We start from the raw sequence: 25,523 nt of genomic DNA on the forward strand, positions 1-25,523 counted from the left end.
TGCCTGCCAAGCACCGGTTTCAGAGGTCACTGGTTTTGAATCCTATCTATGCAAGGCTTTCTCAATACGGTGTTGAGCAGTTCTGCACACCTCAGTCCTCTGAAAGAGTGGGGTAAAAGGGCAAGGAAGCTGGAAAAGAAGACAGTGGATTCTCTTTACATGTTGCACCATGACATCTCATACTGTGGTTACAGTGTGACAGAGGGGCCTGGAAGGAGAAGTCGAGTTAAGACTGGTTATACCAGGTCATGAAATTAAAACAAACTCGGTTGAAGTCTGTAATTGTTTGATCTAGAAAAGCAGATGGACAACTTGGTTCATTAAGGTCTTCACTTAAATTCATCTTAGCTGAAGCTATTAAAATTTTCTACTGAGCCTTTGTTAACCAAAACAAATCAGAGTGCTCCATCTCTTTATGACAAGGAACCAGTATGAACCATGGAAATGGATTCTAAGGCAAGCAATGGAACCGCTTAATATGGTTGGTGCTAAATAAAGCGATGATAAATTACTAGGTATTACTCAAACATTGCAGACCCTCACCAAATGACCATGTTATTGCTAAACATCAATACCTACACTGTTTTCCTTAACAACCAAGGAGAGCTGATCGATTTTCTGTAAAAGTTCTTTTTCTATCCGTTCCTGTTCCTGCTGCAACCATTTCCGAGCAGATAAAATCTGGTTACTGAGTTCCTCAATTGTACCTTTAAATCTAAAATAAAAGAGCCAGCGAGTTAGAGGTAAAACAATTCAAAAATCACCATCAAACAATCTCAGTCTCCAATTATCAAATTTCTCATAAATATGTCAGCATTAAACTGAGCCCGCTCAGAATTACATGCTTACCTTCTCTTAGACTTGCATTTCGCACTATTTTGGGGAGGGGGTTGAGGAAGATGATATAACAGAAAAGCACCTGCAATACTTCCTACTCATGACGAGCTGACAGTGTGGGCACGGAGGTGTCAGTCACACAAAGCCACACCAGCTGCTAATCTTTGCAGTTCAGAGGGTCCCCTAGGGCTCCCGGCTCAGAGGACACTGCCCTAGAACCCCTTCTGGCTCCCCTATTTTTCTGGGCTTTCCTCCTTCTCCCTTTTATCTCCCAGAACTGGAGCCTGGCTCCCTTTTTCTTTAATATTCTCCAAATTTCTCTTGCCCCCACACAGATATTTTCTAATTTAAATAAAAAAGAAAACTGAAATAAAAACCATAACCCAATCCTCTATTCCTCTAGTCCTCCCCCTTTCCAAATACCTTAAAATAACACTTCATACTTGCTGCTTTCCTTAATTACTTTTTTATTATTTTTATTATGAAATGTAATGAAAATATAAAAGAATATATGTGACAAAAGAATATAAATGATAACAACAAAATAAACACCCATTGTGATAAAAAAAAACAAACACCCTAATTATATGCAGTCTGTTTGCTGCTTCTTCCCTATTAAGAAACCCTCAAATGTAAACTGGTTACATGGCTGCCTAGCCAGAGACTACATTTCCCAGCCTTCTTTGCAGTTAGGTATGGTCATATGACTAAGGTGGACAATTGGACACATGTAGAAGTGATAAGTACAACTTCCTGGTCATTAAAAACAAAGCTCTTTGGCCTTATCTGGGCAGGAAGCCAAGCCAGCAGCTCCACCTAACTGACCAGGAAGACTGACCAAAGAACATAGCAGCTTTACAGAATTTATTTATTCTAACAGTTTTCTGGTGTAGTCTTTAGACTTTTCTATATATAAGATCATGTCATCTGTAAATAGGGATAACTTTACTTCTTTTTCTCTAATTTGAATGTCTTTTGTTTCTTTTTCTTGCCTAATTTCTCTGGCTAGGACTTCCAGTACCATGATAAACAGAAGTGGTGAGAGTGGGCACCTGTGTCTTGTTTTTGATCTTAGAGGAAACACTTTCAGATTTTCATCATTGAGTATGATGTTAGCTGTGGCCTTGGGATATATGGCCTTTATTATGTTGAAGTACATTCCTTCTATACCCCATCTGTTAAGAGTCTTTATTATGAAAAGATGTTGAAATGCTTCTTCTGCATCTATTGAGATGATCATGATTTTTATCCAACATAATGTGGTATATCATGTTGATTGATTAGTGTATATTGAACCATCCTTGCATACCAGGGATACATCCTATTTAATCATAGTATATGATCCTTTTTATGTACTCTTGAATTTGGTTTGCTAGTATTTTGTTGAGAATTTTTGCATTTATGTTTATCAGAGATATTTTATATGTGGCTTTGGCATCAGGGTAATGCTGGCCTCATAAAATGAGTTTGGAAGTGTTCCCTCCTCTTCAATTTTTTGAATGAGTTTGAAAATGGTTGCCATTAATCATTCTTTAAATATTTGGCAGAGTTTACCCATGAAGCCATTTGGTTCTAGGCTTTTATTTGTAAGGAGGTTTTTGATTACTGATTCAATTTTCTTCCTTATTACTGGTCTGTTCAGATTTTCTATTTCTTCATAATTCTGTCTTGGTAGGTTGTATGCTTCCAGAAATTCAGATTCCTCCCCCCGCCCCTAGGATATCCAGTTTGTTGGCATATAATATTTCATAGTAGTTTCTTATGATCCTTTGCATTTCTGTGGTATCAGCTGTAATGACTCCTCTTTCATTTATAATTTTATTTGAGTCCTCTTTCTTTTTTTCTTGGTTAGCCTAGCTAAAGTTTTATCTATTTGGTTTATCTTTCAAACAAACCAACTATTAATTTTGCTTATTTTTCCCATTGTTTTTCTGTTCTATATTTCATTTATTTCTAGTTTAAGCTTTATTATTCCTTTCCTTCTACTATCTTTGAGATTAGTTTGTTATTCTAATTCCTTGAAGTGTAAAGTATGGTTGTTTATTTGAGATCTTTCCTTTCTCACAATGCAGACATTTACCTCTGTAAATTTTCCTCACAGAATTGCTTTTGCTGCACCCCTACATTTTAGTATGTTGTGTTTCTATTTTTATCTTTTTCAAGATTTTAAAATTTCCCTTTTGATCTTCTTTGATACATTGATTTTTCAGGAATGGGTAGTTTAACTTCCAATGTTCCTCCTATTATTGATGTCTAATTTTACACTATTATGGTAAAAAAAAATAGATACTTGGTTTTATTTCAATATTTAATTTAAAGCTTCTTTTGTGGCCTAATATATGCCTCTATCCTAGAGAATGTTGTATGCACTTAAGAAGAACGTGTATTCTGCAGCTGTTGGATAGAATGTTCTGTATGTCTATTAGGTCTCTAGTTGGGCAGAACTGCTGTCCATGCTCTGAAGAAGTGGGGACCACTGGCTGGGCTCCCTGTCCAGGTAGGGCTACTTGATGGGCTGCATAGTCCTGTGGAGCCACTAACTGAGCTCTGCAGTTACCTCTGGTTGGGTGGGGTTGCAGGCTGTGTTCCCTGTCAGGGTGGTGCTGCTGGCTGGACTCTATGATCGGGCAGAGCTGCAGGCTGGGCTCCACAACTATACCTGATCAGGTGGGGCACCAAGCTGTGCTCCCCAGCTCCACGTTCAGGCACGGCTACAGGCTGAGATACATGCTCAGACAGGGCCTCAGGCTACGCTCCACAATTTAGCAGGCTGCTGGCTGTGCCCCACAGTTGACTGAGGTCACTAGCCAGGCTCCCTGGTCAGGCGCGGCCACCAGCTGTACCTAGCAGTTGTGTAGAGCTGGAAACTGTGCTCTGGGGTCAGGAGGAGTTGTTGTCTGGGCTCCCCAGTCAGGTAGAGCCGCAGGCCATGTTCTGCTTTTGGGAAGGACTGTTGACTGGGTTCCCGGCCTGGGCAAGGCTGTGCTCAACAATCAGGTGGGGCCATAAGCTGGGTTCCAAAGCTGCCTAGGGTCACTGTTCAGGCTCCCTGGTCAGGTGTGGTTCCAGGTTATAGCAATTATTATATTTTGTAGAAGTTCTAATTGGTTGTTTAAATTCTGATTGATCAGTTTTGATCATCTCTCATCCCTTAATCATACTTTCAAAATATGTGTGTGAAACTCACATATACACATATACACATGAATTCTTATTCTATCCAATAATCACTGTACATGCAGTATTCAGAAGCCTGATTCTGGTTCTTTTGTTGTTTCTTCTGATTCAATCAGTTGTGTGGCTTTTCCCTTGTGTTGTTCCACAATATTTGATTGTAAATTCATGTTTCTTGGGACTTCCTTTGTCTGTGGGAAGATTTGAAGACTGAAGATTTGCATTTGCTTCTGCCAGGAACCTCAGGGTCATTCTAAGACAGTTACAGAGGCATATGTGATGATACCACAGTTCCTGTGGTTTTCTTCAAGCCCTCTGGGTAATGGCAACTACCGTTCTAAGTCTATATAAAGCTTGTGTTAGGATCCTGATACTCAAGACTAGCTTTTACTCCTCTATCCAGAGGCAAGATTAGACAGTAAGTTTCCTTGTGATCTCTGTGGCTTTTTCCTAGTTCATCCAGCAGGGGTTCACCGTTTGGGTCTCCAATACATCCCCCACCCCACAGAGGCCCCAGGCTGTGCCTGCTGGCCTCCGTGACCAGCCTTGTGTGTACACTTCTAGACTGCAAGCTGTAGGAAGAAAAATAAAGATGTTCATGTCTGCTGACTAGTAAAATACTAAAAGGTTTCTTTTGTTCCTGTGTGATCAAAGAAAGAGGATTGGAGAGATCTTTCTGTGCCTGGACAGCTTCTAGGATCTATGAGAAATGCTGACATAACTCAACAATTATATAAATACAGGCAATGAGAGGAAAGAAAATGTGTTTTTCACAGGTAAATTCCTGTTAAATTGGCAACAATCCTGAAATAGCATTAACCGTTTGCGCTGCTTGGTATTTCTCGACATAAAATAAAACAAGCGCTATCAAGCTGTTTGGGTCTTTTCGTACTCATTTAGAGAAAGCGCGGTTGCGCTGTTTGGGATTCTTCGACAGTGTTTTTTCAAAACCCCCTGGGACTCAAACGAATCGTATGTTTTCTCGACATAAAATCTCAGCAGCGAGATCTTGCTGCTTGGGACTCAAACGGTTAAACATGGAGGCACTGAGATGTAAAGATCCAGAGAATGTTTGATTTAAATTTCCATAAGCCTCTAACCAAGTTCTATACTGCAGTCATCTTTTAAAAATGTATTGTCAAATATACACATATGTACACACACACACACGGACACACACATGCATATACAGTCAATGCTGGCTCTGCTTTGGCAGGAAAATGGGAGGTCATGAAGCTTCATGATGGGAGAAGGTGTATGGTTTTGTGATTGAGAAAATGAGCTTCGCTGCAGACAAGTGCAGTTGAAAGGGTCACTATAACTAAAGGGTCACTATAACTAAAGGGCCACTATAACTAAAGGGCCACTATAACTAAAGGGTCACTATAACTAAAGGGCCACTATAACTAAAGGGTCACTATAACTAAAGGGTGACTATAACTAAAGGGTCACTATAACTAAAGGGCCACTATAACTAAAGGGTCACTATAACTAAAGGGTCACTATAACTAAAGGGCCACTATAACTAAAGGGCCACTATAACTAAAGGGCCACTATAACTAAAGGGCCACTATAGTGACCCTTTAGTTATAGTGACCCTTTCAACTGCACTTGTCTGCAGCGAAGCTCATTTTCTCAATCACAAAACCATACACCTTCTCCCATCATGAAGCTTCATGACCTCCCATTTTCCTGCCAAAGCAGAGCCAAGCAGCAAGCAGCAAGATCTCTATAACTAAAGGGCCACTGTAACTAAAGGGTCACTATAACAAAATGTGGAAGTGTAACAAATCACAGGACACCAACTAGATAGCTCAGGATCACCCTGGTGCAGGCCTCTCCCACCTGGACTGCCGAAACGGTGCCCCTAACTGATGTCTCCATCTCTGCTTTGGCCCCTTGTGATCCATTTCCAACTGCAATCAAGGCCATTGAAAAAATTATGTATGTATCACTTTATCTGCTTAAAATCTTCCAGTGGCTCCTTGTTGCTCGCGATGGAAAGTGCCGGCCAAGGTCTACACGGCCCGGCCAGCTGGCCCGCCTCCTCTCCAGCCTCGAGTCTCTGTTCCAGCCACCTTGGCCATCTTGCAGTTTCTATATGCCACACTTCTCCCAAGATAGGCTCTCCCATCCTGTATGTTCTCACCTCTCTTTACCCAGTGAATTCCACTCATTCTTCATCTCTTACTCCAAACATCGCCTCCTCAGGAAGGCTCACACCCAGGCCTCTGCCTTGCACTCTCACAGCACCACTGTATTAGCTCGCGGCGGCTGCTGTGACAAGTGCCCACAAACCTGGTGGCTAAAAACAACACATTCATTTTCTTATAGTTCTGAAGGCCAGAGGTCTGAAATCAGCTTCACCGGACTGAGGTCGAGGTGTGAGCAGAGGTGGTTCCTTCTGGAGGCTCTGGGCGGGGGAGAATCATTTTCTTGCCTTTTTCAGCTTCCATTGCGTGTGGCCCCTTCCTCCACCGTCAAGGCACATAACTCCAATCTTGGCTTCCATATCACGTGGTCTTCTCTCTGACTCTGACCTTCCTGCCCCCTCTCATAGGGACTCTAAGGGTGACATCGGGTTCACCCAAATAGTTTTCCCATTTTAAAATCTTAATCGCATATCAAAGTCCCTTTTTGCCATGCAAGGTGCCCTATTCACAAGGGTTACGTACGTGGTGACATTTGGGGGACCATTAGTCAGCCTACCACACCGTGCCCCTTTCCTCCAAAGCACTCATCACTGTTAGTAATGACATAGCAAGTGCTTGCTGCAGTCATTATGTAATCCATGCTCATCAACACCCTAGACCAGGGGTGGGCAAACTTTTTGACTCGAGGGCCACAATGGGTTCTGAAACTGGACCGGAGGGCCGGAACAAAAGCATGGATGGAGTGTTTGTGTGAACTAATATAAATTCAAACTAAACATCATTACATGAAAGGGTACGGTCTTTTTTTTTTTTAGTTTTATTCATTTCAAACGGGCCGGATCCGGCCTGCGGGCCATAGTTTGCCCACAGCTGCCCTAGACCAATGGTCGGCAAACTGCGGCTCGGCAAACTGCGGCTTGCGAGCCACATGTGGCTCTTTGGCCCCTTGAGTGTGGCTCTTCCACAAAATACCGACTTCTGTGCATGGGCCACGAAGTTTCAATCATATTTTGTGGAAGAGCCACCCTCAAGGGGCCAAAGAGCCGCATGCGGCTCGCGAGCCGCAGTTTGCTGACCACGGCCCTAGACTATCAGCTACACAAGGACTAGAACAGTCTGTTTCTCTTCATTACTGATCCTCAGCACCTTGGCCAGTGCTCAACTATTTATCGAATGAATGGATGGATGATTATCCAACCAAGAAAAACAAAAATGAGGAAGGTGAAGCGACAGCATGCTGCACAGATACTTTTCCTTTCAACTTCCAGTACAGTTGTCACTTTGTTTATGCAATAAATAAATAAGAGGGGGAAATTGTAGTACTGAATAAGTTCATAAAGAACTCCTACCATTAGAAATAAAATGTTTATAAGTTGATGACTTACTTAGTATCCAAGAGCTGAAGCTGGTGGTTACTATCTCTGTGGGACATCTTCAGTTTGGTGCTTTGCTCGGATATTGACAAGTCCACTCTGTTCAAAAGCTGAGAAATCTGGAAAAGAGACTTTGTGTGGAATATCACATTGAACCTTTTCAGAGGTCATTTAAGAAAACATTTTGTAAGTTATATTCTAGACAAATGGCATGAAGATTCAGTCTAATTTAACACAATCATTTAAGGCTTCACCTCATCCCTCCACTTCCATTTTCTTTCACAGGCCCCATCAAAAACCAAGACCAGCAGCGCTGCCAAAATGTTCCCTGTGCGCTGAGCACTGAGCTACCGATCTCTGATGAGTAAGCCCAGTTTCTGCCCAGGTACACTACTGCCACCTGCTGGCACAAAATATAGTCACTTTTATCCTGAAATTTCTACCAGGAATGTAGCTGCTAGTCACAGAGAATGGAATTCTTATCACTTACAAAATCCATTAAGGTCCCCAGATTTACCTCTGTATTGTTTAGTTCCCAGAAAACATAATTTGTAACTATGCTTCCCTCCTATTCCTTTCTCCCTCCCACTGCCTACCCATTTCCCTTGTCTTTTTACTACCATGTAACATAAAACTAGTGCTATATGAAATGTCTTAATTTTCTGCAATGTTCCTTAAAGATTCATGAAACAAGTATTTTTCAGATCCAGAACAAAGAAAAAATATATCTCCTTTTATGGATTTTTATATGTATTACACTTGGCTTGGCTATCAGAAAGCTTAATATTTCCTTCGCATTTATTTTCTGATGTAATAATTTTATCCTCACTCATTCTGTGATAAAAAGTATTGGACTTGTCATTTTATTCTTCTTTTCATGGTTTTATAATGTCTGTGCTTTTCACATAAGCAGATTTACCTACTTATTGGATGTAGTTAGGACACAACTCTTTTTATTCCAGTGGTTCTCAACCTTCCTAATGCCGAGACCCTTTAATACAGTTCCTCATGTTGTGGTGACCCCCAACCATAAAATTATTTTTGTTGCTACTTCATAACTGTAATTTTGCTACTGTTATGAATCGTAATGTAAATATCTGATATGCAGGATTTATTTTCATTGTTACAAATTGAACAAAATTAAAGCATAGTGATTAATCACAAAAACAATAGGTAATTATATATGTGTTTTCCAATGGTCTTAGGCGACCCCTGTAAAAGGGTCATTTGACCCCCAAAGGGGTCACGACCCACAGGTTGAGAACCGCTGTTTTATTCCAGTAAGTTGACCAGATGCCCCACTTTCCTGGCATAATCCCCCTTAAAGTGAAGAAGAGCAAGCAGAGCACACACTGTGGGGAAATCCCAGAAAGACAGGCCCCGTTATGGCAAAGGGAAAGTTGTAAGTGACCAAAAAGCAAACGTTAAATGCCAAGAATTTTGCTTTTTGAAATTAACCTGTGAATTTCAAGGTGGAATACTGAAAATCCACTAGCCGGCCTATCCTCCAGCTTTGCCCTAATTTCTTCCCACATACAGACTAGTCCCGGTGAATATAGCAACCTTTTCCCAAACCCCAAACTGGGATGACTGGCGTGTGAAAGAATGCTGCTCGCTTACCTGTGCGAGGGGTAGTTTTGGAGTTACAATTTGGAATGTCGTAATTGTTTTCAGAATGAAGGGAAAGGATCTTTGGAATTAGGACTGTACCGAAAAATCTCGGTGATGTGGTTGCCTTATTAATGAAGCGCCACTCCAGTGACGCAAAGGAAGGAAGAAGCAGAGAAAAGAGATAGTGCTTATGCCGGGTGCCTGAACTAGTCTCCCCTGTAAAAGATGGGCCGCACCATGGTACTCTTAGCTGAGAACAATGACCACTTTTATTTTTATTTTTTTAGAAGGAAAAAGCTGGGGCCGGGTGGGACAGCTGTCCTCTGATGGAGAGACAGTGATTCAGAGCCCATACAGCACGTTTATTGTTGGGATCCAGCCCCAGCAGGTCCAGGGGTTCCCGAAGGTGTGGACGGAGTCGGTGAGGAAGGAATGACACGGAGGCAGCAGTGTTCAGATCATCAGCATAGGTGGGTTCTCTAACCAGGTTCGGTCTACAATGACCACTTTTAAACAGCTCCCTGAAACGGGTCATACCTGGCCCTCTGCGTCCTTGATCTTCGTTTCCAAGATAAGTTTGGCAGCTTGCTGTTCTTTGTTCAAGTGCTGAAGGCCCTCGTAGGTGGATTTGTGCTCCGCGGAGAGTCTGGCTATGCTGGCGTCACACCTGTCCAGGCAAACAACAAAGCTCATTCTCATTCACGTTTCCAAACAAGTGCCCGGCTCCCTTGCGTGCTCTACAGTGCATGACCCCCCTCAAAGAAACTGCGTGACCAGCCACTCTTTTTAACAGAGGCTCAGATGAATTCAGAGAGCTGCCCTCACTATGGTTTTTACGTTAAACCACAGGGGTGTGCTTAAAAAGACTCGAGATGTAACCATCAAAGGGCCTCAGACTTACAATGATCATGACTACAAAACCGTATCTGCAGTGAGGGCCCAGTTACAAAACACTACAGAGTGTGCGGATGTGGTCTGTCGTCTTCAGAATCACCTCCGCCTTTTCATGGGTGTGTGTGGGGGGCGGAGGGAGGGGGGATGTTGCATTTTGGAGGCAATTTCCACCACATTAGAAATGCTCCTCTTAACCTCTTACCAAACCACCTAGCAGGCTGTCTGCTCTGAGGGGTCCAGGGCCAGGGAAGGCCCTGCAGCTGGCCCACGCTGCCAGGGAAGTGGCTCTGCCCCTTGGGCCTTACACCCCTTGGCGGTTCCGGTGGTGCTCCAAGTATCGGTGGCAGATACGCTGTGTACCAGCCTCTGTCCACGGGTGACAGACCTAACAGGAGGGTCACAGGATAGATCCCGAGGGGTTTAGAGCAAAGTCATCCCGTCCCAACACGATCGGTCCTGCCTGGAGAAGTAGCTGCTGGCTTGCCACTGGGCGCTGGGGGAGACTGCATACAGGTGGGCGTGAGCAGCACCCCATCCTCGAGGGGAGGGGTACATACAGACCTTAAGCCCGAACAGATCGCCAAGGCTACGCAAACTGCATGAGCCCAGACTCCCGTGGCATCCCGCTCTGCTACTGGACCAACTTCCTTCAACTCACACCTGTGGCCTCTTAAGGAGTTGCTTTTTTTTTTTTTTAAATATATTTTATTGATTTTTTACAGAGAGAAAGAGAGAGGGATAGAGAGTTAGAAACATCGATCAGCTGCCTCCTGCACACTCCCCACTGGGGATGTGCCCGCAACCAAGGTATATGCCCTTGACTGGAATCGAACCCGGGACCTTGAGTCTGTAGGCCGACGCTCTATCCACTGAACCAAACCGGTCAGGGTGTCTTGAGGAGTTTTTTGATGCCCAAGTGGACTGAGGGAGAAAAGGTCAGGCCTGATTTACAGATGGTCACACCCAATAGGCCGGCACCTTCTAGAAGGCTGCTGACACTGAAAAGCCCGCTCAGGAGTGGTCCTAAGGCTATTACAGAAGGGAAACCCTCACAGTGGGCAGAGCTTCAAACAGTATATCTGGGGGTTCACTTTGCCTAGAATAAGAGGTGGCCAGACATTCACGGAAATAACTCCTGGTGAGAGACTTAGAAAACAGAATTTGGAAGACTACTGACAAGAGAAAGCAATCACATGAGGGGGCCACTCAGAGCCGCCACAGCCTGTTTGCTCCTTGGGAAAGCTCTCTGTATCTCCTCGGGGCAGGAGCCCCCAAACTGCACTTCCCGGATTCCCTCACTGGCGTGGTCTGATTTAGATGCACCAGTGGGAGGCACTTCTGCAGGAGGTGGAAGGTGGAGGAGAAGGGGAAGCCCTATTCCGCTCTGCAGCAGTGGGCGGGCAGGCGCCTGGGGACCCTGCCGGGTGGGTGTGCAGCCGCTTCCAGGCACACTCCTGAAACCCCTGACTTCGTGCTGGGGCAGCCGAGTCCCTTTCTGTGATTCTCGTGCTGCCTATTTTCCCGAAAGCCAGTTAAGTTTCCTACCCTTTGCCTCCCCACAGCTCCCACTGCTTTTGCAAGCTGTGATTTTCTATGTGAAAGCCCTTCCTGCTAAAATGGAGTGTTTTCTGTTTGCTTGCGTGAACCTTGATGCAGATAATCATTAAGCTATCACATGAAAGCTTACAAAATACTAACCAACTATCTCTGGATCGTGTGTGGTTATTGTATTTTTCATTCTTTTCTGACGTGCAGAACTTTCCTGCAATAAGTACATATAATTTCTATAATCAAAAAACAATTCCATAAGGAAAATGTTTTGATCAATAGCCATGTACAAAGAATATGTTATAATTTTATGGAATAAGCACGATCCCACCATCGTTGCCTGGGCCCCCATGAAGCAGAAATGGGGCTGGAGTATAAGGAAGCCAGAGCCAGAGACATGTGGGCTTAGGTCCCTGTCATGAAAGGCAGGTCAGGTTCAAGGTAACATACAGTCAAGTGAAGAGGCTGTGGTTGGAACCCCAGGCCACAATCCATTCATTCACTCAGGATGTAGCTGTAGAATGTCTGCTATACCAAACACAGTATCGTGAGAACTACATCTCTCCAGCACACACACTATAACAATCTAGATTTTTAAACTATTATGCCACTACTCCCAAATGCGATGCAGTCTATACCTCTATTTTCCTATTATTGATGGGGATTACATTTGACATCTGCTCACTATCCCCCTGATTCAGACAAATAAGCTCAGAAGATTGGGAACTTGCCGAATAAGTCATAAATACTCATGAAGAACAACCTATGGCCAGTCACACGTTCAGTAAGTCAGCCGTCTACAATCATCCTACAAGCGTTGAGGATGTGTTCTTTAAGATGTACATCCGCACTGAGGCCTGAACAAGGTTTATGGACTATTCCCTAAAAGATGTAGATACCGAAAAGAGTCTCACGTTCTAAATCACATCGAGTATTTGCAATCAACAGCAAACTAATTAACAAAAGTTAAATTATATCCCTCCAGAAGCCGGAGAAAATAAAATATTACAGGTTTATGCTTTATAAGCCATAAATGAAAATTAGAGAGCATGCCAGTGCTTGGTAGGCTTTCTAATAAGCTATAATATTTAACCAATTTACTAATCACTTTGTATTAAAATGTTGCAAACAGGAACTACTACCTGGTATTTCAGTTAAACGTGGTGGACAACACACATGCCCTCATCTTGGCTCCCTCCTGAATATCTATCAAGATGACACCAAATGAATGTTATAAAAAAGGTTTAAAGCCAAAGGGTAAAAGGAATGGGAGAAAGTGGAAAGCAGAGAGATGGTGCAGAAGATAGAGCACAGCAAATGCTTTGCTGGTGTCAGAGGCTTGCTGGGGCTCTGTGTCTGAAAACCAATAGTAGTAAGAAGAAAGTTTAGTTCCTACAGGGCAAGAAGGACAAGAACTGGCTCCACTTGTGGCCAGGGTAACTGAAACCAGAGACTTGAGTGGGGCTCCACCAGCTATGGAAAGCACAACTGGGATCAAATAAATATATTTGATATATTTATTAAAATAAATTTATTAAAATAAATATATTTAAGATACTACAAAATAACAAAGATAGATTAACACCCATCAAGAGCAGTGGTTCTCAACCTGTGGGTCGCGACCCCTTTGGTGGCTGAACGTCCCTTTCACAGGGGTCGCCTAAGACCATCCTGCATATCAGATATTTACATTATGATTCATAACAGTAGCAACATTACAGTTATGAAGTAGCAACGAAAATAATTTTATGGTTGGGTCACAACATGAGGAACTGTATCTAAAGGACCAGAAGGTTGAGAATCACTGATCAAGAGGATGCTAAAGTAGTAAACAAAAACAGGCAGAGATGAAAGGAGAACGAGTATGTAAGGGAAAAAATTAGAAATCCTGGGAATAGACTACAGAGTTGTCTTGATAGACCAGTCAAACTCTAGATTAGACATGATTGAGGATAAAATCAGTGAATTAGAAGACAGTGGCAAGGAGCTCACTCAGAATGCAGTAAAGGTAGACAGAGATTCAAAACATGAAAAATAGTTATAAAACAAGGAGGATGGATAAAGAAATGCTAACATAAGTCCAGGAGAAGTTGAGTTTCAAAAGAAGGAAATGGCCCTGGTCAGTGTGGCTCAGCTGGCCACATTGTTCCATGAGCAGAGAGGTCACCAAGTCAATTCGGGCAGGGCACATGCAGGTGGCAGGCTCTGACCCCAGTAGGGGGCGTACAGGAGGCAGCCAATGATGTTTCTCTCTCCATCTCCCTTCCTTTCTCTCTAAAATAAAAAACATATTTAACAAAGAAGAAGAAGAAGGAGGAGGAGGAGAAGATGTAGAGAATGACAGATATGCAATATTTGAGGTGTGAGTGCTGGCAATTTCATTAAACTGAAGACAGACATGAATTTTAAAGTATTTAATGAATACAAAGTGGGATAAGTAAAAATAAATGGAGCATGGTGAGATTCAGATAGCCCACAGTAAAGATAAAATCTTAAAAGCTACCAGAGACTAAAGACTGGTAAACTGCCAAAGACTGAGTGTAAGAGCACACAACACATATCAGAAGACAAGAGATATCACAAGATGGTGGAGAAATACCTTTAAGAATTTAAGAAAAATAAACTATCATCCAAGAATAAGTGCAAAATAAAGATAAAGACAGTTTCAGACATACAAAGATTAAGAAATGTATCGCCCACAGCCTATATGGAAGGAGTCTCTAAAAATCTACTTCAGTAAAATTAAAATCACACTGTTAGGTAATTGCTTTGCTGCAAATCATTATATTACTACAATGATAATTATTTTACAACAATGTATAAGAAAAGTCTAAGAGGACAGACACCAGATTGTTAACATTAGTTACCTCTAAGGAGTAAAACAGAGATGGAGGTGGTGAGCCTTCATTCTCCATTTCATATATTTCATAGTATGCCTGATTATTTATTACCAGCATAAATCACTTATGTACTTTTATAAATAAAGGGGTAGGGAGGGCAGGGAAAGTAGAGAGACTCACAGTGAGTGATACCAAAGCCTCTCATCAGAAAACATACACAGTGAAATCAACTTGTGTTTCTAATGTCAAAAACAATGTTATTCTTACTCTCAGATGTTTCAGAAATAAATTTTATATATGAAAGAATAATAGAGTAAATGGGACAAAATGTTAACAAATGATGAATCTTGCATATTTTTATGTTTGAAATTATATACATAAATATGTATTTATATATATAAAAATTATTATCCTAAATAATAAAAGCCTAATATGCTAAGTGTCTGGTCATCCAGTCGACCATTCAACCAATCAAAGCATAATATGCTAATGATATGCTAAGGCAACTCAACCTCTCACAATGACATGCACTGACCACCAGGGGGCAGACGCTCCTACCGGTAGGTTAGCTTGCTGCTGGGGTCAGGCTGATCCGGACTGAGTGAGATGGGCTGGACAAGCCTCGGAGCCCTCCCACGGCCCCTCCCTGGCTGGCCAACTTGCCACGTCTCTCCTGGCCCTGATCATGCACCGGTGGGGTCCCTTGGCCTGGTGTGCATCTTCTCGCCATCAGAGCTGAGGGACCTACGCCCCCACGAGTGCACAAATTTCATGCACCGGGCCTCTAGTGTGTGTGTGTGTGTGTGTGTGTGTTAGGGGGAAAGCAATATTGCTATTTCAGCTAGTATTGAAGCAAAGACATCATTCTTGTCTTGTCTTTTCAAAAAAACACTCATAAAAGACAGCTTCAGCACTCTAACATAGCTGTGTGCATGCTCAATAACTTTAGCTAAACAAGAATTCGCAATGAATCTGATCAGTTGTCCTATTTCATCCTTGATGTTTTCTATTACAGATTCCAAATTTTCCTTTTCCAGTCTTTTGGCAGCTATCTCCCGGCTACACTTCCTAATTGTGGCCATCAGGTGGCAGAATGACTCTACCATTTGGCCAACAGGGTCCCAAAGTCTAGCAACAGGTATGACGGACAACATGCTTACGCAGAACTTCTCTTATAGCTTGTGACATGGTGGCACAGCAACCAAAAGCAATGACATTTAAAACATTTTCTCATCTTCCATATTATAATAATATATATGTATGTATGTGTAATAATTAACATATATGTATGTAACTAGTGTATATATACATCATTAAACCTGTAAGTGCTGGCAATAATTTAATTGAGTCAGATCACAGAGCAATGTATGTTCTAGGGCACTTCAAAAACAGTAGAGCAATATGCCAGCAATTAGAGCTAAAATTTGGGTGTGGTTCCAACAGAGGCAGACGGCTTAATACCGATCAGGGAAAGAGACAGAGAGCCTTGCTGAAACCACTATAACTGCAAGGTGACTTTGTACCTTCTGAGGGGTGACATCTGAGGCTCCATACTGTAGGGGAGATAGACATCACTAACACAGTCCAGCCAAGTCATTGAACAAACAACAACAGACCCAAGGGTGTGTGTCAGTATACCAGATTGCAACAACATATTACCTGAAACGCCCAGTTGTTAACAAAAAGCCTGAGCCATGCAAAGAACCAGGAAAATGTGACCTATACATGGGGAAGGAGCAGACAGAAGCTGCCTGTGAAAGAGCAGACGTCAAATTTAAAAGACAAAACTCAAGGCAGCCATTATAAATGTAGTCAAAGAAACATGCTTTAAAAAGTGAAGTCTAATGACAATGTCTCATTAAATAGAGAATAGCAATAAAGAGGCAGAATTTTTTTTTAAAAAATAGACCCAAATGGACCCCATTAAGGAAATGAAAAGAAAACAGAATGGGGAAACTTTTTTCAAATATCTGATCAGAGAATTGTATCTGGAATACACAAAGTGCTCCTACAATAATAAAGAGACAAATAACCGAATTTAAAAATGGGCACAGGATCTGAGTAAGTTCTACAAAGCAGAGAAATCACCAATGAGCACATTAAGTGATGTTCAATACCATTAGTCATTAAGGGAAATGAAAACCAAAACCACAGAATGCCACTTCACACCCCCTAGGTTGGCTGTAACAAAAAAGACAGATAAGTGTTGAATGTAGAGAAATGGGAGCCCTCATACACTGCTGCTGGCAGTAAAATGGTGTGGCCACTTTGGAAAACAGTCTGACTGTTCTGTTCTTCAAAAGTTAGAGCTACCACATTACTCAACAATTACACTCGTAGGTATATATATGCAAGAGAAATGAAAACATATGACCACACAAAAACTATGTGAATGTTCAAAACAGCATTACACATCATCCCCAAAAGTCTTTAACCTGATGATGTCCAATTTATCTGTTTTCTTCTTTGCACCCGGGCTTGTGTACCTTGCGGGAATTTGCACATCTGACTTAGTATACCGATAATTCTCTAAGGCTCTAACATCATGCAAACAGACTTCATAGAGGAAAGTGGATGTGGCCGTTGAGTCTTGGAAAAATGAAGTAGACAGGGCAAAAATGGACCAAATATTCCATTAAGAACAGGAAAGCCCTGAGCTCTGCTTTAGAGAGAAATGGGAACCTCTGAGAAAGTCTTTTTTAGGGTGTGCTATGCTTAGTGGGGGTAAGTGTCTCTCACCTCCATGGCAAATTTGCCTTTGTCCCTCCCAGCTGGATCTACGTGGGAGGTATCAGGGTCTGTTTCCTATCAATTACATCACCAATGGATCCAAAACACTATGAAATAAATCTGAAATAATATAGCAGCCCAGCCCAACTGGTGTGGCTCAGTGGTTGAGCATCAACCTATGAACCAGGAGGTCATGATTCAATTCCCGTTCAGGGCTCATCCCCCGGTTTCGGGCTCAATCCCTGGAGTGGGGCGTGCAGGAGGCAGGCGATCAATCATTCTCATTCTCATATTCTCTCTCTCTCTCTCTCTCTCTCTCTCTCTCTCTCCCCCTTTCTCTCTGAAATCAATAAAAATATTTTTAAAAATATATATATAGCAGCCCAGTAATTTAAAAATATCATTTTAAAAGTTCATTCAGATTCCTTCAATACAATAACATAACCAATTCAGGAAAGCCAAAACTCTGCCAAGGAATTTTTACTTCACATGAGTTTATTTCAACAATTAAAGGCTCATTAACATTATACGGGAAAGACAAATATAAAAGCAAAGACATGTGGTATTCCTAATACACTTCCAATTGTTGCAGGATGAAAGTATTTGTTACAGAGAAGGAACAAGCTGGGTAGGGCAGCTAATAAGAAATTGCAGGGGGGGAAAACGTAAAATTTCTGAAAGTATTTCAAAATAACTTCTCCATTTTATAATTAGAACCAGGATAATTTCACATGCCATCCCATGCACTGCACTAGGCCTCTTACATATATTGCTTCGCTTACTCTTCATCTGCCTAAAAGTGAGCAAGAAAATCCTCAAAGTTCTCCTGAGGTCTCTACTCTGTCCTGCCACTCTGAAGCTCTTCTAACTTCTCACTGTTCTGAGAGCTATAACAGAGCTGTAGTTTCCTTTAAGCCAATCTCCACAAAAAGAATTCAAGTTTTCTGTCCTATTACAGTGATTTTCTAGATCTACTGTTTTCCAGGGACTATTCCCAGATGCTTGAGCTACAAAAATAAAAGATGGTACTCCACTCCAAGACAGTGAAGACAATAGAGATACTCAATAGAACAAAGAATGCTAGGGGAGCGCAGGAGCATGTGCTATCTGGGAAGACTTCCTGGAGGAGGTGACATTTGAGCAGTATTTTAAAGGCTGACCAGAAGTTAGAAAAAGAGGAAAGGCATGCTGGGTATAAGAACAGCATATGCAAAGGCTCTGAAATGGGAAGCATGGCTCATTCAGGACATAACAAGCAGTTAGTTGATCACTGCTAAAAGGTATAGTGCTAAGATAAAGAGAGGTGAGGAAGTCAGCAAGGTCATACTAAGGAGATTGGAGTTCACTCAGATGTGGATAGAAAACCACACAAGAGGAGTCAACGAGTCCTCCATTCAATCTCTGCTCTTAGACTGCTGTTCACCCAGCAGATGCAAATGCACATGCCCAGCATGCAAGGCCCTTCAGGTGTTGTCTGCAAAAACACCTCCCGCCACTAGTGCTCTCTGCTCCAAAGAATCCTTGGTTCCTGAGTCCCTTTTTGTCCTTTGCAAACCACTCTCAACTTCACCTCAGGCTGACTCAAATTGCCTATGAGCTCCACAACTCCTGTGCATGACTCTTTTTTTTAATTAATATATTTTATTGATTTTTTACAGATAGGAAGGGAGAGGGATAGAGAGGGAAACATCGATGAGAGAGAAACATTGATCAGCTGCCTCCTACACACCCCCAACTGGGGATGTGCCTGCAACCAAGGTACATGCCCTTAATCGGAATCGAACCTGGGACCCTTGAGTCCGCAGGCCTACGCTCTATCCACTGAGCCAAACCGGTCACGGCCTGTGCGTGACTCTTAACAGCAGCAGAGGGCAGAAGAGGCCCGGGAATACTTAGGGACTGCTGGCGTTTCTAACAGGGTCCCAGGTGATGTGATGCTGCGGGTCCAGCGAGAGGTGAAGGGCTAGAACACTTTCCAACTATCTGAGATGAAAGAGCTCTTTTAAAAATTTTCAATCTACCATGGACCCATACTTTCAGAAAATAAAATAAAAATACAGTCAATAATATTGTAATAACTGTATATAGTTTCAGGTGGGTACTAAACTTATTGGGGTATATAAATGTCTAATCACTATATTGTACAGATGAAACTAATATAATATTGTATGTTGACTGTAATTGAAAAATAATTTACTAATAAGTGAATTATAAGAAAAAATGAAATTAAAAAAAAGACATGGAAGAATGTCGAATCTCAGAGGGAATGGGGGGTGGGGTGGGAAGAAATTAACCAAAGAACTTGTATGCATATATGCATAACCCATGGACACAGACCAGTGTGGTGAAGGCCTGTGAGCGGGGGGGAGGGGGACGGGGGTGGGGAGGGAAGGGGATTGTCTATAAGAGGACAATGGGGAGAAAAAAGGAGATGTCTGTAATACTTTCAACAATAAAGATTTAAAAAATATTCTGAAGAAGTTAATTCTAATGCTAGACATCAGCACTTGACAAGGACCCAATGGTGCAAGAGTTGGCAAAATGTTATGCTATAATAATTAAAAAGATTCTTTTCCATGTTAAACACAGATCATTTTCAGAAAAGGCGGAGAAGTATTTGTTTAGAATTCTAATAAAAATTAAAGAAAATAGAATTATAGTTTATAAATAAATAAATAAGACGTGGAAAGATGTAAGTCCCAACTTTGTATATTATTGGATTCAATAAACAAAATAATCTTCATCTGCCAGATGGCACTGGCCAGCTGAGCTCTCCCCCCACTTGCTCCCACGCACCAATTCCCGTTGCAGACGCACAAGAAGTCATGGCACGCTCATACCCAGGTCAATGTCCACTGTTAAATTTTGTGGGCAAAGGAGGTGATGTACGAGAAGAAGGCCAACACTTTGCTTTGGGGCTTCATGAATATACCCCCCACTAAAACGAAGCGTATGAAAAACAGCTTTGGAGGAGTGGAGGCCCAGACATCTGACCACCTACCTTGCCACTCTCCCTCGAAGATCCCCCAAGCCGGACAGCTGACGCATCTCCAGAGTCTTTAAGGCAGAATTAGTTCCGTAGCTAATGTTGTCCCGGGCACGGATCTGCTCCTGGAGTACCTGGGCAACACAGAAGACCACAGGAGAGTCATTGGAGAATTTGCATGATTCCACAAAACCATTTTAAGCAAGGATGTTGAACTCTTTTCAGAAGAGGCTCCTTTTTAACAGACACCTGGTATGTACAGAGAGCCAGGGGCTTAGACAGAGAGAAAGAGAGAGACCTTAGCGATCACACCCACACCAAGTCCCTTACTTTACCGATAAAAACACCGAGGCTCTGGTGTCAGGTGACATGATAGAGGTCCAGACCGGGACCCTGGCCCCTTGGTGTGTATTTCTATCACTCCATGATGTTTTGTGTTTTTATTTGTTGTTGTTGTTTTTTTTTTATGTTTTTTGATAGTCACTGTTTTAGGTGAACAATCCTTACATTTATTAAAAAGTAATAAATCAAGAGCAAGGAGGGGAACAGGGCATCGGACAAGGGCTCCAAATTTTGGTTCCTCCAGATTCTGGGCAAATGTGTAAGGTTCTCTGAGCTTCCTTTCTCTCATCTGTTAACAGGAGTGGTGACTATACTTTTAAAAAAATATTTTTTTTTTATTGATTTCAGAGAGAGATAGAAATATCAATGATGGAATCATTGGTTGGCTGCCTCTTGCACGCCCCCTACTGGGGATCGAGCCTACAACCTGGGCATGTGCCCTGACCGGGAATCAAACTGTGACCTCCTGGTCATAAGCCGAGGCCAAACCATTGCGCCACACCAGCCAGGCTGGTGACTAGACTTTTAAGGCCACTGTGACTATTACATAAGATGCACATAAAGCACTTAGCACAATGCCTGGTACACAGTAAACACAGCAAATATTCTCTTGAGTATTCGGTGACAATACTTCTACTGGAACGGCCGAATGGTGTCCCATAGGAAAGACATGAAATGAAAGCAGAACTGCCTGAAGGGTAAGTGACCCCACCTAAGAGCATGGTCTCATGGAGCGTCCACCCTGGGAATCCCTCAGAGGAATGACGGAGGCGATGAGGACATCATCTGAGCATGTACTGGGAAGTGCTGACATGCACCAAATCCTCACAGGTCCTCGGTGAGGGGGCACTCAGGATGCCCATGTTCCCCTCCAGGACATGAGGCACAGACAGTGGCTCACCAGGACTGCCGTGCTGCCTGCCACAAACAGGCAGGAAAGAAGCTGAGGCTGAGGCGCTCTGACAGAGACAGACAGACTAGAAATCCTGAGTGCTGAGTAGTGGGAGCAAAAGGTTACATCTGATGTTTCTTTTGAGCATTTCCTCATTCTTTGGCACATCTTTCCTCCCACCCGCCTTCCTCTACTATATTCTGTTCTTCACACTCCCCCTCACCACACCACCTTCTCGCTCCTTTCAAAGAGAAAGCTTTTGGTTTCTTGGATCCTTTCCCTTTTAACCACTTTTTAAAAGCATTTTCTATTTGCTTGATGTCAGCTTAAATATTTGTTAATTCTTTCTTTTGCTTTATCCCCTTTTTTTGGTAATTTTAAAAGATGAATACTCTGTTGCTTTATTTTTATTATTTCTTTCTTAATAATGAAGACTTTTTTCAGTGCCATATTTTCTGTGTCCATAAGTTGGGCGTGACGTGTTTTCTTTTTCACTGTTTTAATTTCAGTTTTGAATTCCTCTTTGTTCTAAGGATTACTTAAAATTGTGTTTCTTCATTTTCAAGCTAAGTGGTTTTCATCATTTTTATTATCTATTTCTAACTGTATTGGATTATGATTAAAATATGGTCTGTAATATGCTTCATGTTTTGAAGGTATTATGGCTTGTTTTCTGGCACATGATTGATTTTTTAAAAATATATTTTTATTGGTTTCAGAGAGGAAGGGAGAGGGAAAGAGAGATAGAAACATCAATGGTGAGAGAATCATTGATTGGCTGCCTCCTGCACACCCCCTACTGGGGATCGAGCCCGCAACCCAGGCATGTGCCCTTGACTGGAATTGAACCCAGGACCCTTCGGTCCACAGGCCAACACTCTATCCACTCAGCCAAACCAGCTAGGGCCAAATGTTCCATGCAAAAAACTATTTGAGGAACAAAAGGTTCAAAATTGTCTATTAGATTGAGTTTTCTGATTCTATTATTCATTTTTGTCTAGATTTTATTTATTTTGGTCTATTGGATCTCTCAGCTTAAAAGAGATATGATGAATTATCCCACTTTAAAGTATTTTCATTAAGTCCTTACACTTTTCATACTTTTTAATATATATTTAGCTGCCATCAGGCACATATAGATTTACAAAAAGTGGCCATAACCATTACTTAATAACCTTTTTAATATGATTTAGTGCTTTTAGTAATAAGTGTCATCTTACTAAATATTAACATTGCTACTATGCTTTCTAAAAAATAAGGCAAACACTGGCTTGATCTAACTGTTCACCAGACACTGATCTAAGTGCTTTGGGTACGTTAACTCACTTAACCCTCACCGCATCCCATGAAGGAGGCACTGTCATCATCCCCATTTCCCAGGAACTGTTAAGTAACTTGCCCAAAGCCACAGTCATAAAGTGACAGAGATGGGAGAAAAGAAAGCTGGGGTGGCAATACTCATATCTGATAAAATAAACTTCAAAATGAAAGCTATCACAACAGACAATAAAGGTCATTACATAATACTAAAGAGATGGATCCAACAAGAGGATATAACCTTGGTAAACATATATGTGGGAAACTGATATAGGGTTAAGCCTCGGACTGACCTGTTGGCAAAGTCACAAACAAGTCCCAGCTTAGAGGGCACAGTCCTCTTAGCATAATTAGGCTTGACCTTATGACACTCCCTAGATCTTATCTGGGAAGCTAATGGGCTGAGGAAGTGCAGGAAGTGTAACCATGGTCAAAACAAGTGAAACTCACAAGAACTGTGTAACTATCGTAACCACTACCTTGTTTACCTCTCACTATAAAAAGCTTGGTGAGGCCTGAGCACAGTGGAAGTCCTTCTCCTTGAGTTGGACTTGCCCGCCTGGTCCCCTAATATTCCCAAATTATCTCGTGTCTTTTCTTTTTCATTTGTGTGCGGCTCCTCTTCCAGACCTGAACCCTGAACCACGCAGGACGTGGAGGGAAACACTTACGACACACATATGCACCCAATATAGGAGCACCTAAATATATATGAAAAAAACTTCTGGAGGATTTTAAAGGAGAGATCAACAGCAATACAGTCATAGTAAGGGACTTTAACACCCCACTGACTTCACCAGATAGATCTTCCAGAAAAAAAAAATTAACAAGGAAACAGTGACTCTAAATGACACACTTGATCAGATAGATTTAATTGACATTTACAGAACCTTTCACCCCAAAAGCTGCAGAATATACATTCTTCTCAAGTGCACATGGGTCATTTTTAAAGATAGACCACGTTAGGATACAAAACAAGTCTCTACAAATTTAAGAAGATTGAAATCATATCAAGCATCTTCTCAGATCATAATGGAATGAAATTAGAAATCAACTACAGTAAAAACACTCAAAAATATTCAAACATTTGGAGGCTAAACACATGTTATTAAACAATGAATGGGTTATCAATGAGGTAAAAAAAAAAAAAAAAAAAGAAGTAAAAAACTTCCTGGAAACAAATGAAAATGAATGCACAACAACCCAAAATCTCTGGGACACAGAAAAAGCAGTCCTGAGAGGGAAGTTCATAGCATTACAGGCCTACCTCAAAAAACAAGAAAAATGAATAATAAACTATTTAACCCTACAACTTAAAGAATTAGAAAGAGAACAACAAGAAAAGCCCAGAATAAGTAGAAGGAAGGAAATAATGAAGATGAGAGCAAAAATAACTTACATAGAGACTAAAAAAACAATATAAAAAAAAGATCAATGAAACCAACAGATAGTTCTTTGAAAAGATAAGCAAGACTGATGAACCTTTAGTCAGACTCATCAAGAAACAAAGAGAGAGAGGACCCAAATAATTAAAATCAGAAATGAAAGTGGTAAAGTAACAACTGACATCACAGAAATACAAAAGAGTGTAAGAAAATGCAATGAGAAACTACATGCCAACAAGCTGGACAAGGTGGATAAAATGGACAAATTTCTAGAAAAATACAATCTTCCAAAACTGAATCAGAAAGAATCAGAAACCCTGAATAGACCAATAATAATTGAGGAAATTGAAGCAGTAACAAAACAAAAAAAAACTCCCAGCAAACAAAAACCCTGGTCCAGACAGCTTCACAGGAGAGTTTCAATAAATATTCAAAGAAGAACGAACACCTATCCTCCTCAAACTATTCCCAAAAATCCAAGAGGAAGGAACATTTTTTATGAGGCCAGCATTATCCTAATTCCAAAACCAGATAAAGACACTACAAAGAAAGAGGATTATAGGCCCATATCCCTGATGAACATAGATGCTAAAAATCCTCAACAAAATATTAGCAAATCGCATCCAGCAATATATTAAAAAGATCATACACCATGACCAAATAGGATTTATTTCAGGGATGCAAGGCTGGTACAATATTCAAAAACCAATAAATGTGATACATCATATAAACAAATTGAAAGACAAAAATCACATGATCATATCAGTAGATGCAGAAAAAGCATTCGACAAAATCCAACACCCTTTTTTGATAAAAACTCTGAGCAGAGTGAAAATAGAGAGATCATACTTCAACATAATAAAAGCCATATATGACAAACCTCCAGCCAACATCAAACTTAGTGGGAAAAAATTAAAATCATTTCCCTTAAGTACAGGAACAAGATAAGGATGTCCGTTTTCACCACTCTTATTCAACATAGTACTGGAAGTCCTAGCCACAGCAACCAGACAAGAAGAAATAAAAGGTATCCAAATTGGAAAGGAGGAAGAAAAACTTTCATTATTCATTCATCCAAACAAATATTAAGTATTTACTGTTTGACATGATATTGTACATAGAAAACCCTAAAGACTCCACCAAAAAACTATTAGAGTTAATAAAGGAATTCAGCAATATAGCAGGATACAAAATTAACACCCAGAAATTGAAGGCATTTTTATATACCAATAATGAATTCTCAGAAAGAGAAACTAAACAAACAATCCTATTTACCACTGCAACAAAAAATTTAAGATACCTAAGAATAAACTTAACCAAGGAGGTAAAAGACTTGTACTCAGAAAACTACAGGACATTGAAAAAAGAGACAGAGGAAGATATAAACAAGTGGAAGAATATACCATGTTCATGGATTGGTAGAATTAACATCATTAAAATG

General features: G+C 41.3%; 1 protein-coding gene across 2 annotated transcripts in view; it reads right to left on the reverse strand.

Annotated features, from left to right (window-relative positions):
* Positions 1-25,523, reverse strand: part of FAM81A (family with sequence similarity 81 member A) — a 90,543-nt gene that overhangs the window by 6,998 nt on the left and 58,022 nt on the right. For both annotated transcript variants that reach the window (XM_070421681.1, XM_070421691.1), the window contains exons 4-7: positions 20,162-20,280; positions 9,686-9,815; positions 7,550-7,656; positions 580-715 (exon numbers count right to left, since the gene is read on the reverse strand). In XM_070421681.1, coding sequence (XP_070277782.1) covers positions 580-715; positions 7,550-7,656; positions 9,686-9,815; positions 20,162-20,280 — 492 coding nt within the window. The remainder of the gene's footprint in view (positions 1-579; positions 716-7,549; positions 7,657-9,685; positions 9,816-20,161; positions 20,281-25,523) is intronic.

The sequence above is a fragment of the Myotis yumanensis genome, unplaced genomic scaffold, assembly GCF_028538775.1.
Source record: "Myotis yumanensis isolate MYYU_CA2020_CCGP unplaced genomic scaffold, mMyoYum1.0.hap1 SCAF_1, whole genome shotgun sequence".
NCBI classification, from domain to species: Eukaryota; Metazoa; Chordata; class Mammalia; order Chiroptera; family Vespertilionidae; genus Myotis; species Myotis yumanensis.